Source organism: Ursus maritimus, unplaced genomic scaffold (assembly GCF_017311325.1).
Source record: "Ursus maritimus isolate PB19 unplaced genomic scaffold, ASM1731132v1 scaffold_14, whole genome shotgun sequence".
Taxonomy (NCBI): Eukaryota; Metazoa; Chordata; class Mammalia; order Carnivora; family Ursidae; genus Ursus; species Ursus maritimus.
Window position 1 is genome coordinate 14,455,164 of NW_024423786.1, and position 15,882 is coordinate 14,471,045.

The 15,882-nt window shown below is 38.1% G+C and overlaps 1 protein-coding gene across 1 annotated transcript in view; it reads right to left on the bottom strand.

Moving 5' to 3' along the window:
• Positions 1-15,882, bottom strand: part of CNTN4 (contactin 4) — a 297,038-nt gene that overhangs the window by 151,971 nt on the left and 129,185 nt on the right. The window contains exons 6-7 of the mRNA XM_040628130.1: positions 6,959-7,061; positions 4,223-4,407 (exon numbers count right to left, since the gene is read on the bottom strand). Of these exons, the coding sequence (XP_040484064.1) occupies positions 4,223-4,407; positions 6,959-7,061 (288 nt within the window). The remainder of the gene's footprint in view (positions 1-4,222; positions 4,408-6,958; positions 7,062-15,882) is intronic.

A 15,882-nucleotide genomic window follows, 5' to 3' on the forward strand; every position in this document is an offset into this window, starting at 1 on the left:
TCACCTAGATGGCTCCCTGACTGGCTGCCCTGCTTTTGCTCTTGGTTCCCCATAATCTATTCACCACAAAGCAACCAGAGTGGTCTCTAAAGACATGAATCATATTGAGTCATTTCCCTGCTTAAAATGGTTTCCCATTATACTCAATGGTTTCCCATTATACTCAAAATAAAACCCAAACTCTGTGCCTGGCTTGTAAGGTATGTGTCACCCCCCCTATTTTTCAAAACTTTTTGCCCTTTCTCACCATGATTTAGTTATATTGGCTTCCTTGAGGCAGCTCAAGCATGTCAAGTAATTTCCTGTCTTGGGGCCTTTGCAATTCCTTATCTTCTGTCTGGGATGCACTTCCCTTGAAAGTCTGGCTCTTTCTTATCCTTTAGGTTTCAGCTCACAGTTCAATTCTCAGACTAGTCTTCCCTGACTACCTTATTTTATGAAGACTTTCCCCTCCTCCTTGTTATTTTCTGTCATATCATCCTGATTATTTTCTCCATAATTCTTACCACAATATGAAATTTTCTAGCTCATTTATTTGCTTAATAGTATATTGTCTTCAACTTCTAGTAGAATACAAGTTCCTTGAGGGCAGAGATTTGTACGGCCTACCACTGCCTACCATAGGTATAGAGACCTCTTTAGGCAACAGGCTCAAGCAATGGAAACTTGCACAAGTCAAAAGGGCCCAGGGTGACCATCAAGCTGAACGCAAACAGGATCCTCAAGCTACCCACCCTGAAATAGTCATAGGCCCTAACTGACCAATTACAACAAGCCGAAGTTCCTAAGATTACCAAAAAAGGGAAGATTCCATATGTTCCCACAGTCCCTCACTTCACCCTCACGCCCCTCACCACTGCCTCATGGCAGACATTCTCTCCTTTGCTGTCCTGCCTGCTGCTCCCTTGCAGTGTGTTCAGTAAATTTCTATCTCCTTTGTTATAAATTGGGTGAATTCTTTCACTGTCTTTGCTGCCACAATACAGCAGACAATGAAGAAAATAGTTGTTGAACAAATTAATAATATATTAAAATTCCTGAAAAATTTCTACCTTTAGCAACAAAGATTTATTGTATTTTACTCTTGAAAATTACAGATCTTTTTGTAGAAACTTTTTTATGCGAAAAATGTCTGAAAGAGCAGATTAAAACTAGACTACACTGTATAATGTATAAACTTATCTAGCCGCTGTATCCCATACCTGAAACTAAGATAACATCGCGTGTCAACTACACTCAAAACAACAACAACAACAACAACAACAACAACAACAAAATAACAAAACAAAAACTAGACCTCCCTGGTCAACTATAAGTCATGGCAAAAATAAATTGGAAAGACAGGGTAGGGTAAAATGTTTTATGTCTGAGGGGCCCCTGGGTGGCACAGAGGTTAAGCATTTGCCTTCGGCTCAGGGCGTGATCCCAGCGTTGTGGGATCGAGCCCCACATCAGGCTCCTCCGCTGGGAGCCTGCTTCTTCCTCTCCCACTCCCCCTGCTTGTGTTCCCTCTCTCACTGGCTGTCTCTATCTCTGTCGAATAAATAAATAAATAAAAAATCTTTATATAAAAAAAAATGTTTTATGTCTGAACTAGATTTAATTCTTCACACAGCCCAAACATGAGTAGCACATGCTAACATAAAGATAGAGCTATAGTGGGAGCACTCCAACCAGGAATAGGGGCTGCTATCCTTTTGACACAGGGAAGATGGGAAGAATGGAACCATGTCCAGCAGGCCTTTGGAGGAAGGTTAAATGGTTCCAGTGTAAGATGAGAAAAATGGCCGTTTTGCTAAGCCAGATGAGAAGGCATTACACCTGTGGTTGTTGAAGTGGAGACTTGATGAACAGAATAAACAGTTGGAACCATAAAAAGACAAGCAGGTTTCCAAACTCAGACCCATGGTTTATAATCCCTGAGCATAGCACATCTTAATGTTGTAAGAAATTCTCTTGTCAACAAAGACAGAATGTTCATGGATAAGTGACTGGGGCTATTTTCTCCCCTTTTGTGATCTACACAGTGATTTTAATTATAATAACTCATTTAAATTGGAGATCTAGACAGCTGGATATTAGGGACTCAGCATTGGGAAAACCCAATAGAGACCAAAAAAATAAGAGAAAAAAAATGACAGCCAAGCACTTTTGTATAATTAATCTCTCCTGTGACAATGAAAACAGTTCGATAATTTCTGTGTCACTGATATGCTAGTTGAGGAAAAACAAAAGAATAAACATAGATGCAACAGCCAAGTGCTATTAAACTCAACTGATCTGACAAGCTTCTAATATCAAGGGTGGTTGACAACTGAGAAAAAAGCTGAGTTATCTTCGGAAAGCAGGCAGATTTCATTCCGCTTTTTCCCCCATGCATGGATGCAGATAACTCCATTTAAAAGGGAAACACTGTTAGAACTTGATTTTCATCTCCAGGGCAGGATCCCTGAAGAAAAAAACCATTTTACTGCACAAGGCTGAGGGCCAGTGACAAGCTTGATTCTCCAGAACAGTAACTCTGGAGTATTCTTTTTCTAGCGGAGGAAAACTTTGACCCACTAGAAAGCACTATACCAACTCCTGGTTACAGAACATTTTATACTTTCGTAACAAAAACAGATACCTCACTTAAAAGAAAATCACGAAAGCTAAAATGACTTTATTCAATTAGTTGAGCAACTCAAATAACACTTCGGAACAACCACAACTAAATTATTCAGCTAATAAAAAAGAGAAAACACTGGCCATTTACCTGAATAGTTTCAGGTTGTCCTTACCTGACATAAGAAATCATTACTATGCTCTTGAGAAAAATGTACCCTAAACACTTGAAAAATATATCAATTTTATCTCACTAAACAAATATGTAGCTTTTGGTCCTAAGTTTTTTCAGTCAATGAACTATAGAGTCTTTTGCTTTTCAAACAATCAAATAAGGTATCAACTACCACAGGTTAAGAAAGAGCCAAGGTCAAATATCAAGTCCATCATTTCGTGCGAGTAATTAGGTCTTTATAACTGTTGAAGAAACATGAATGATTAATGGAGTGTGTAAATTTATTCAAACAACTGTTGCCCAGGTCATCATGCGAAACGGTTTCTAGAACCATGTATGCTCACCTGCCACCCTGGATATATCAGGTATGTGAGTTCTAAATCCTGAAGGTCATGTGCGGGAGTTCCCTGCAAGCTAGCTGATACCCAAAATCTCCAGTCGGTTTCCAATCATGTTTCTAAAGAAGATCTTATGACTAATGAACAAAATCTTTGGCTATATCTTAAAACCAAATGCTTTGGAAGAAGAATTAGTGAAATAAATAGACTTTGGTGGTATCTGTTATTGTAAAAAATACGAACACTTAAAACTTTTGCTACAACTTGCCCCTGAAGAGCTACTCACAGCATTTTAATATTCATCGTTGTATATTTAAACTATTTTTGAATAATTATCAATCTACAATAGTTATTTCCAATATCCCAGAAAGATGGGATTCAGACATGTTCCAATTTGGCAGAACTCAATTTGCTTTCAAAATGCCTATCCAATGAAATCCCTTTTTGGATTTCAAATCGATACCCTCACAGACTTTCCAAGATTGGCTAAATTGATGACCACGTGCTAGCAGTTTTACATTTATATTATGTTTGGATCAATGCCGACGATTTGATTGGAATAGGAGCAGCTGCACATGAAAAGTCTTTGGGGTGAGAGAGATTTGTCACGCTGCACTCTGATAGGAACTAAATTTGGGGAGTGTGCATTTTGAAATGTTCATGGTACCACATTAAATTGCTATCAAATAGAAGCAATTACAAAGAATTAACATGAGCCCCAAATCAAAATTCAAAGAAGAAAAGCACACAGTTTAAAAAGAAATACACCAGGAGAAGGAATCACAAAAGCTTTCCTGTGTCAGGTTTACAGCCTGATGACAAGAAGAAAAACACCTCCTTTGCAAGTGCATTCCCACTAAAACCTATCTCCCAAACACCTCAGCCTGATTTCTTCCTCTCTGCTCTGTCAACGTCTTTGCCCCCCACCCTCACTCTCCACACCCAGAATCACCCCAGATAAGCGAATGAGCAGCAAACCTAGAGTTTTACACAGTCCTATCTTACAAAATCTTTTCTGAAAAGCCTGAATGCACACCTCCCGTTTATGCTTTTAATACCAAAGGTCTGTAGCATGACAACTGATAAATTGGAAATGCAAACTTACCATAAAAAGTCAGCTGTCCCCTTGCTACATTTTTCCCTCTTGAATTTTCAGCCACACATTCATATAAACCAGCATCTTCTTGCTGAAAATTGGGGATCTCAAGAATTCCATTTGACTTGTGTCTTCTTGCTTTCCTTGCTATAGGCTTTCCATCAGCTCTTCTCCAGATAATAGTTGGTACTGGACTGATAGTGAGAATAAAAAGGAGTGCATCAAATTAGAGAAAACTGTATCTTTTATTTGAACTTACGCTTCCCATAACCCCTTTCTTCTATCTAAGCTTGCCTTAGTATTCCCCTAACTTTATTCATTCACATATCACTTTATGATTTTAGCCATATCCACATTTCTAGTATTACTATTTATATATTGTTTTTCTTAGAATCAAATAACCTTTCTTAACCTTAAATAAAAATATGTAATATTATCACTAAAAAACCAGATTTTATATGCTTATTATGTTTTAGTATAACTGTTTTTTTTCCTAAATCATAAATATGAAAAGAAAAATGTCCATGCACAAATGTGTCAGACTGAAGATGACTGCAAATTCTTTCACATTCTTCCCACATGAGGTCCTCTGCCTTAAATCTGCTGGGTTTTGACCACTTTGATTATTTAAATAAGACATAAGTGATATTGTGTCAGTTTTTAGAGTTAGGAAAGAAGAAACTGGTAGCCTCGACTTTCTGTCGCTTGGAACATTCTCTGTAGAACCTTACCAACTTATAGCAGCCGTTTGCTAGGAGAGTGGTTTGGGGAAATTTCACTTAAAATAGTAAGATAAGGAAAGAAGCCATCTGTGGGGTCTTTATGTACTCTCAAGGCATCTATCATCCTACAGCCATAACTGTGAGAACACATCTTAAATTGCAAGGAGGACATCATTGAGTCTGCAAATCAATGGTTTAGCAAGCTAACCACAGCTTTTAAGACTGCAGCTTCCTACCAGGGGATACAATTATTTACTTATTTATTTTTCACAAAAAACACACACAGAGAAGTAATTAGGCTAAAGACTTGCTAATCTTCTCTGGAAAACCTGAGATGGTATTTAAAAAATTAAAGCCATCAATTCTACTATACTTGTTTTAGAACAATTTAAGTTAATTCAACAGACACTAACTCAAAATGCAGAAAGGGCTCTATCAAAAGTACATTACGGGTGCCTTTACATTTGATGAGATATACACTTAATACATGCCTCTACAAATAACTGTACTTAGACATAGTCTTCCTGCTCTTAAGTGGGCAATGATGATGTGTTTTGGCAGCTGGATATGCGTACCCAAACATTTCTGTGTAGACTGGAGGAGCCCAATTTGGGTCTTTTGTTTTTATTCCAGTGCCATTCAAGCAGTGTGAATAGAGTTTAATTCATATCCCCCTTTGAAGTATGAACGATGTGAATTTTGTTCTTTTTCCAAAAAAGATTTTTCAAGGTGTCACCTTGCATAGTTTACCAAATTTATACCTAGCCTATCCAGCTATCCGTTTTCACCTTTTCCCTGGATTGCGTCTCCCAATGTATATATTTAAAATAAAAAAATGGGGCCATGTTATACTGTTTAGCAATCTGCTTTTAGTCTCTTAGCAATAAATCATGGGTATTTTCTCTGCTCATATGTTGCTTTACGACTTGACTTTTAATGTCTGTACAGTGTTCAGTCCTACAGATATGTCATAGTTTATTTAATGTGGTAAGTTTTCAGGATATAAAATTTATCACTGTATTGTATTGTGCCAAAGATGCCATTGTAGCTTACACTGCCCTGACTTCAAAACATGGAAACCAAAAGAATACTTTCATGAGAGCTGAAAATACAACGATAAAAAGGAACATCTTTCTTCTATGGTTGGTGTAAAATGCAAAAAAATATACAGAAACAGATTAGGTGCTGATAGAGGGATTGAGCACAGGCTAGTGTTGTTGCCTTAGTCAACACTGGGGCACAGGGAGAGGATGGGGAGTTACAATGGGCTAGCCGGAGACAAGGGGTTGGGTATAGAGATTAATATTAATCATTAAAATCCATAGGTGATCTAAAAATTCTCATTTCAGATGATAGTGTGTATCATTTATGCCAAACCCTTTATTCAGGGTCACTGGGAAAATCTTAACTGATCTGTTTTTCATTTTCTTTGTGGCCTCTGAAAGATGCTTTATGGAAAGGCTAATCGGATTCCAAGTAGGCTTATCACTCCACAGACTTAATAATAAAGTTGTGAATAATTTTCAGATATAAGATCTCACCTATCTTTAGCCAGAACAGAAGGAAATCCAAAGTAGAGAGAAGAGACTGATAATTTAGAAAGAAATTCAAGAAAAGTTTGATGTATCCTCTGTAAACTAGAGCCAGAATGAAAGTCCATATTTTCCCAAATAGTCAGCTTGAATGTACCTCAAATGAAGGCCATTGTTTTCCTGTCATTCTGGGTTAGAGAGCGTGCACATTACAGGTCACAATAATAGAACAAAATACTTTTTCAGAATTGCCCATTCTCTTCTCTTTTGTGGCCACGTCAATTGTGGCAGCCTAATCTCCCTTGCGCCATTACACATCCCCTCTCCACGGTGAGAGGGCAGAATCAAAGATGCATACATAGAATTACAACAAGAAAGGCCTGTCTTGCTTTTAGGTCACCTCAGAAACCATCCCTGTGAACAGTGCAAATACAATTCTCTACCTGCCCCAGCTGAAGGGAGGACAAGATGGAAGAGAAACCAGAACTTACTTTCCTAAGGCAAAGCACTCCAGCCTCACTGTTGTTCCTTTGGCCGTCGGCACTGTTTCTGGGAAGTGCACTTCTATTTTTGGCTCATATTCGCCCATCACCCCTGTGAATAAACAAAGGAACTAAGTCTTTGACGTTCTTTTAAAATGTATGTGAGTGTTTTTTTGTTAATGTAGGATGCTCTCATATATCATTACGTGCACAATTAATTTCTTCATTTAAAGTTGGTTCTATCTCTAACCAGCCTTGAATTGTGGCTCTTCTCCCAGTTACTGCTAGGGGAAATTTTGTATCACAGTGCCATACCATCTGCCTAGGATCAAATTCTCTGTGCATAGAACTTCACTTATCAAAAAACCTTTTTTTTTTTTTAAGGCAGGCATGGACCAAAAAAGGACGGGAGAGAAAAAGTCCAAGTCACCAGGAAAATCAAATAAATTATCTTTTTGAAAACATACTGCAGAAAAATTTTAAGTATTCAAAAAAATACTTCCATGCTTTATTATGTCTATATAAGAAAAAAAAATCTGAATAATCAATTTGTGACCGTGAATTACTTTATCATTCACTTTCAACACCAATTTGAATTAATCATAAATTAGTGCACAAAGGTAACATCGAATGCCAGTATTATTGTATTCTGAACCAATGTAAAAAAGACAGTAGGAAGCAACTACAGAAAATAATCTCAAAATTATACCCACCTTCCTAATGGCATGTTTACTTTGAAGGTCATATTCTCCCATTTTCCCATATCCTAGAAAATGTACGATTGTTGTCAAGGTAACACAACCTAACAATCTAAGTCCATACTTTATCACTAATGACTTATCAATTATTTCTTATCAACACATCTTGACCCCATCTCCCATTGCTCTAATTGATCAAATACATTTATTTCTATTCAATTTCTAATCCTTTTCCATGGTCTCTGCTTCAGCTGTGCCAGTACAAAGTTTGGAATTACCTAACTTACTAAGAAATGATAGCATCCTCTATTTCACCTCTCTTTTAGGTTTTCCATAGTTACAGAAAAAAAGACTGAGGTGAATCCCTCAGGAATGCATGGAATGGATGAGGACAGGTACAATGACAGAGAGAAATAATCCCACTCATTTTGCAGAGGCTATCCTTTTCATCTGCAGCTTTAATGTTTGGGAAGCATCAGGGGGATTTCCTTAATGTGTCAAAGGAAAATCAGCACAGTCAATGACATAGCTGTCTAGTCAGATTTGCCATGAGGTATGTCATCCAAAGTGCAAAGTTGAACATAACTGGTTTTTTCCTTTCATAGAATGACAGGGAGGATTAGATTTGGAAGGGACCTTTGAAATGAGTTATTTGGGCATTTTTTAATCTTGGCATCCATGGATGCATACTTTCCCACAGAGAGGATCTGTAGCTAGCAACCTATTCTCAAAAGGACTCTAAATAGGGGCACCCAGTGATACAGTCGGTTAAGTGCTCGACTCTTGGTTTGGGCTCAGGTCATGATATCAGGATCATGGAATTGAGACCCATGTCGGGCTCTTGGCTCAGTGGGGAGTCTGCCAAAGTTTCTCTCTCCCTCTCCTCTTACCCCTCCCCACTATGTGTGTGTGTGTGCTCTCTCTCTCTAAAATAAATGCATCTTAAAAAAAAAAAAAAAGACTCTAAACCACTTCTCCCAGAATTAACATCAGTCCTAATCTGTCTTTTCCTTTTGTAAGCAAGGCTGTAATCTCAAAGCACTTTGTCTTCAGTTTTACAACAAACTAGTTAGTGTTCTGGGTTGCAACTCTGGTCCCGGATTCCTCTTTTATTATGGCCTCTCACCACTGCAGTGAATAACACTACAAAACTAGATTCAAATACACTAAATCCAAGCTTGCCACATTTAGATTCAAAACCCTCCTTTCCTTTTTGGCCAGTCTGAGTTCTCTTGCACTTAAATTTGGGTTGGCCTTTCTTTGAGCATTTGCCACAAAGCTGGGCTGGTAAAGAAGTGGCGCTTGCTTATGACGGCATTCGCACACAGCTGCTGAACTTGCTAACTAACAGCGCACGGCTGACTCATCGTCCCATAAATATCAGTAGTATGACTATGAACGCAGGAACAAGTTAACACCTTTTAGTGCTGTGTGTGTGGTTATGTACTCCAAGAGCAGTGTTAATTAAAAAAAGAATTGCTTCGAGAAAAAGAGGTCTTTTGTGCTCCCAGGAAATCAAAACAGTCTGCATTGCAGTGTATCGTGTGTGGGACGGAGATGAGACAATGATGTTAAAATACAAGGGGCAAGGCTGTTTCAGTAGTGATCAGGATTCCCCCTGCCTCCTCTTTCTATAAACATTCATACACACTAGGTTTCTTTAACCCAGCTCTGAAAGATATACCAAGGAGCAAATATATTTCACAGGACCTCTTCCTGAGAAACTGAAATATCACTGCAATGCAGAGACAGAGCAGAAGATCCCCTGCCCTGTTCTCTGCTCATCCTAAACTCCTACGTACCAAGGCCCTGAGTCGAAGTCCACTCCTCCACGATCCTTTTTCTCCACCGTCTGGCCTATTCTCTAGCCCACAGTGGCCTTTAAATGACCAGATAGCAACAAAACCTCTTTGCCTCAGTTCTCAATGTTACCCCTGACTTCTTTAAAACACACGCGCGCGCGCACACACGCACACACACCCACACACACACACACACATTTATGGAGGTATAATTTACGTACAAAAACCTGACCAATTTTAAGTGGTATTAGAAGATTTTTGGTAAATTGACCAAGTTGTGAAACCATGATTTAGAGCATTTCTATCACCCATGATCCTTCATGCCTGTTTCAGCCCCAGGCAATACCTCTAATCTGCTTTCTGTCCCTGAGAATTTGTCTTCTCTGGACATTTCATACACATGGAATTAGACACTATGTGTTCTTTTGCATCCGGACCCTTTCACTTGGCAGAATGTTATCAAGGTTCATCCATGTTGCAGCATATATCAACAGTCTGTTCCTTTTTATTGCTGAATAGTATTCAACCGTATGGAGATACCACATGTTATTTGTTCGTTCCCTGGTCATATTAACAACAAAGTAACACAAAGTGAGTGGCTTAAAGAAAAAGGAATTTATGCTCTTACAGTTCTGGAGGTTAGAAGTCATAAATGAGGGCCATGACAGGGCTCTGCTCCCTCTGACACTGGGTAAAATCGTTCCTTGCCTCTTGCTAGCTTCTGCTGGTGGCTATCAGTCTTTGGTGGTCCTTGCCTTGCAGCTCCATCCCTCCAGTCTCTACCTCTGTCATCACACGACATTCTCTCTGTGTCTTCTCTTTATATTTTTATAAGGACACCAGTCATATTGGATTAAGGACCCACCGTCATCCATAATGAATTCATTGAACTAATTACACCTATATAAAGACCCTATTTTCAGATAAGGTCATATTCTGAGGTACTTGGGGGTTACATCTTCAACATAGCTTTTTTGGGGGACACAATTCAACCCATAATACCAGTTAATGGGCATTTATTTAGGTGGCCTCCACTTTTGGCTATAAGGACTAATGCTTCTAAGAACATTTGCATGCAAGTCTTTGTGTGGAAATGTCTTTCATTTCTCATTTTCCCCATGATTTTTATGTGGATGACTTTTCCCTTGCTACATGTCTTAGCTCAAACGGTGTCCCTTCAGAGGAGTGTTTTCTGATCACACTACCTAAAATAAGTCCCCATGTTATTCTTTATTAACATCTTATTTCTTCTATGTTAATTACACAATTCATAATCTTGTTTATTCATGAGTCTAGTCTGTCATTTCATCTTGATCGTAAAATGCATGACATCAAGTCTTTTTCATATGTACTGCTAGCTTCTATCATTGTTTCTTCACTTAATTGGTACTAAAAAAACTACTGCCATATAAATAATGTCATTCTACACATAAAATACTGGGCCCCTCTCAAACAGAATTACTATTTTCTATCATCTTTATAGCTATTTATTTACATGCTATCTCTTCCTTTGTGCTTTCATTTCCTGGAGGAATGGAAATACTTCTATACCCTAGTTTAGTACCAGGCATATGAAAAAAAAAATGTGATCATTTGGAATTTGTGGAAGGGAGGAAAAGATGGAGGAATACGGGCCTTATACTATGACACATAGTAGTCCTTAAGTCAAACATGCACTTCTTTCCAGGCATGGAAGTCGTTTCGAAGGTATCATCATCATGGCTTCTTGTAGGAGGTCACTCCTTTATACCAGGTTTTTTTCTAAAATGAGCTCTAGGTTGTTTTTGTAGTCATATGGGTGATTTCTGGGTTGATACACACTGATCTATATTTACAGCTATAGAAATTAAAGTAACAGAGTTAGTAATAATACAGATTGATCTGGATTTATAGCAGTAGTTATAGGACATAAAGATATGGATCAGAGATGGGATGGCATGGTTTTGATGATGTTTAAAGAATTTTCATTATATATAAAGATTGTCCTAGTATTAAAGTCATAAAAAATGAAGGAAGCAATTTTCTCCAACTATATTATCAACATTTTGTGTGGGGGGGTACCTGCAAGCTATTCCATTTAATTCGTTACATCTGGCCCAAGCTATATTTTTATTTGACTATTTATTTAATTTTAACTATTTTGGCCTTTACGTTCTAAATTAAATTTAAAAAGCTATTGTCGTTTTTATTTTTTATGAAACAAAAGGCCCCTTACAACAAGAGTATATTTTTCAAGTCAGTCCTCTGACCACCTGTACACTTTTGAACTTAGTTGGTCTACAGCTGCTCTAGTGATTAACAGAATGATTAGGCAGAAAGAGAAAGGCTACCGATGGAATTGCTCCAGACCCTTTTTCCATCTTCAAACTATTTAAAAGGTGGGAAGATATAAAGGCCTAGCTGTGTCACAACCAAGGTAAGTAGAAATAAAGAGTGCATATCATACAGTCGGAATCAACCAAGATATATAATCTCAGTAATATTCCCTTTCTCTTGCATGATTTCATTCATTCACAATACAATTTCTCTACAGAGACAACTTTTGCTTTCAATTTTAGAGACATTCATACCTACAATTTTAAACATAAAGAAATATAGACGTCTCAATTCATGAGAATGTTTGTCAATGTTTTCCATTCCATCGTAACAACCGTGAAAGTTCAGTACTTGAAATTCTACACATTAGAGTCCTCAGGAGTCAAGGGCTTAGCTATATTTATATTCTGATGGAGTAATTCAGTAAATATTCATGTAACACTAACCATACATGATGCACTGTCTAACAATGGGAGCACAATGTGAATAACACACACCTGATTGTTATCTTCATGGCACCTGTAGGCTACCCTTCTTCAGTGCCTTTCATGGTGATCTATGCAGGCAGTAACTGTTTACTGAATAATTGGACGAGCTGACTTCTGAGGAAGACATGGCTAGAAATTCCTAGGTTGTTTTTTTTTTTTTTTCCTAAACCAGTGGTTCTCAAACTTAAAATCACCTGGGGGGCTTAAGTTTCTGATTAAGGAAGTTGAGATAGAGCCAAGAATGTGCATTTCTAACAATTTCCCAGGTGATGTTGAAGCCTCTGGTCCAGGGAGTACACTTTAAGAATTTCTGTAGTGACCATGACTTGTTAAGCCAAAGCAAAAAGTACGACACAATAATACTAGACTCCTCTGTGGGCTTGTCATTGGGAGAGTATTAGTAATGGAATCCTACCGGGGACAATGCCCATCAAGAGACTGGGCCCTGGATATGACCTTGTGGCAATGACTGTTCCCCTTTCGAAAACTAAAATATCATTAAGGTGACGCTGATGTCTATAAGAACATAGAATTTAACAAAATAACTGGCAAATTACAGAATATGAAAGAGAAATCAGTCACACACCATGCTTGTTTAACTACAATTTGCAGAGTGCTGTGTTGGCAGAAAGAGGCCACTTTGCAGAGTTGATGCCATAACATTTTGCCAACACCTGCCTTAGCTGGAATCTGTGCTTGCTAAATTAAACCACAGAAGGGACTTTTACCCACTTCCACAGAGTGGGGTTTTCTACTAGAAAAAATTGCAAAAATCATCTTATGAAAAGTTCCCACATCGACTTTCTTGTGAACTAAGTCATATGATGTGCAGTTCATTAAGCTAAAAATATTTGGAAATACCTCATTAGTCCTACATATCCCTTTGGTTGAGTTTACACTTTGCTCTTTTAAAAGAAACTTGTTTTGCTCTGGGTGGAAGGAGACATTGTGAGGTCTAGGGGACCATCCAAGGAATTCCTTCTACCAATATCCACCCCCTAATGGGTGAATTTCCATTGAGTTTGAGGCCACAACTATCTAAACAATGACCCCCACAATGCTGGAGAGGAGGAGTAAGGAAGCTGAAGGTTGTATGTACATCACCTCTTAAATTTAGGGTTTTAGGGTATCCTCAGAAATCTGTAGGATGTGAAAATAAACATGTTTTAACTTTAAATCTGAATTCTTTCCTTCCTTCTCAATGATTAAAGTGTAGAGATAACTTGAGTTATTCCAGAATGCTATCTCCTATAAAGGTAGAATTAAAGTATTCATGCTTGACTAAAACAGCCCTGGTTTACCTGACATCCTGAAGTAACCGGCTAAGTGTCCAGTTTGGGCAATTAATTATAAGGTCTTCTTCTTTTAGGCAAAAGAAAGCCAGCTTTCATCTTCCTTTGATTAAGTACTTTTATGCTCAACCTACTAAAAAGTGCTTCATATTGTCTTGAACAGTACACTCTCTCTCTCCCTCTAATTTGAACATGTTGGTCCTAGTTCAAGTCTGTGGAGTCACAAAATACAAGGCTTTTGATGGATACTCTTCATATATTTAAAGATATTATCATGTTGTCAGAGACTGGCAAAGTTTGACTGTAAAGTGACAGAGGACAAGGATTTTATTTAGGTTTTGTGAGCTATACAGTCTCTGTTAACTCTGCCATTACAGCTGGAAAGCATCCACAGACAATATGTAAACAAAAGAACATGGCTAGGGTCCAATAAAATTTTATTTACAAAAACAGTGGTGGGCTGTATGGCCCACAAGCCCTAGCTGGCTGACCTCTGGCTTAGAGGAAACGAGAAAAATAGCTAAGTTTGAGAGAGTTGATAGAATCGACAAACTATTAGAGTTAACAAGAGATTTCAGCAAGCTTGCCAAATGCAGACTCACACAAAAAAATAGCATTTCTGTACATCAGCAATAACTAACTAGAGAATGTGATTAAAAATAAGAAACCATTTGCAATAGCAACAAAAATTATAGAGAATTTAGGAATTAACTAAGAATACCCAACATTTCTATGGAGAAAAATGTTAAACTTCTTCTTCTTCTTCTTCTTCTTTTTTTTTTTTTTTTAACAAAAACAGGCCATGGGGCGAACTGGCCTGCCGGAGGGAGTCTGCCGATTCCTTCTCTAAACAAATACTGTGCCCACTACCTGGAATTCTTTTCCTTCCTCAACTCCTGATGGAAGCTTAGCTGATCCCCAGCACCAGGCCAGATTTCCTCCCATCCAAGGCGGGATTAGATGCATAATCTCACTACACCCTTCACTGCTCCTTATTGGCTCTTATTACAAAAGAAACTTAAAGGAACCTGCTTCACTTCTTCACTCTCCCCCAATATGGCCCCACTCCTGCCTCAGGCTACAGTTAGGCTTCTCAGCTGCACTGTAATCTGTGATACACAGACTTCTGCATTCCTGATGACAGGTATCCAACAGGTACTCCATGAAATATTTGTTGGTTAAATGCATAATCAAACGAACGCCCCAAGTCATCTCTATTTTAGGCTAGACACCTCTACTTTCCATATTCATTTCAAATCCCTCTGTCTGTACATGTGTTTTCTGGAACTCAATTCAGTAATTCTAAGAATGAAACTTTAGACCCTTTATTAATTTGGAATTCTCTAAGACTATAGGTTTCCAGGGGCTGGGATCACATCTTTATATTTCATAGTGTACCACACACAGCGGGTACTTAACAGATGCTTCCTAACTGACTAGCTAAATGACCATCCAAGACCTTTGGCCCCCATGGACCTGAAATGGAATGACTGTGCTAGAGGTCTAAAGCTGACTGCCAAGTTTCTAAGCTTGTCAAGCCTTCAAAATATCCAGAGCCATTAAGACACTATTAAATCAGATTAGCAATGGCAGTTTAGCAAAATATCTCACATCCTCTAGTCATTTAGATATTCTCCTCATAAAACACGTTTTACGCCCACAGATCCTCAACTGTGATGTTGTTAGAGAATTAAAAACAAGACATGATTGCTGTGACAAAGCCAGACAAAAGTTGCAATTAGAAGTGAGAGTAAAATAAAGCAAAGTGTTTAAATTCTAGATCTTAAGTAACATAAAAATATGTCTAAGTGAAGAACGTGTTTCTACCCATTGCCAGGCAGAACTGTCATCCTTGCTAATCTAAATGCTTGGTCATCAATAAAAGGTTGTAGATCAAGTTTAAAATAAAAAAAAAAGATCTGCTTAATGAATGAGCTTTTGATCTTATCCCACGAGGTTAATTAAGTGGTCAAAAAATCAAGCTGCTTTGTTTATGAACACAGACAGTGGTGCTAATGCTTACTTGAGGGTCTAATCCAGCTTGGGGCAGTATTAGAAAAGTTCGCTAAGGGCAGATGACATATCATAATGGAGGATACATTATATTGCATCAATATTATAGAATATCCTACAATAGTCTAGTTTTATCCTTTCCATTTTTAAGTCTTTGGTCTTAAATTTGGAACTTTAAGGGGAATATAGTTTTCTGAGCCACTAATGGTCACAGAGGCGAAGGCTCACAAATGACTATTTGGTCAGAAAGAGGGAATGCACCTCGTTTTGTGCTAGGATTGGTTCTTAGCATTGGGAGGAAATCCGAGCCCGTGAATAGCATCT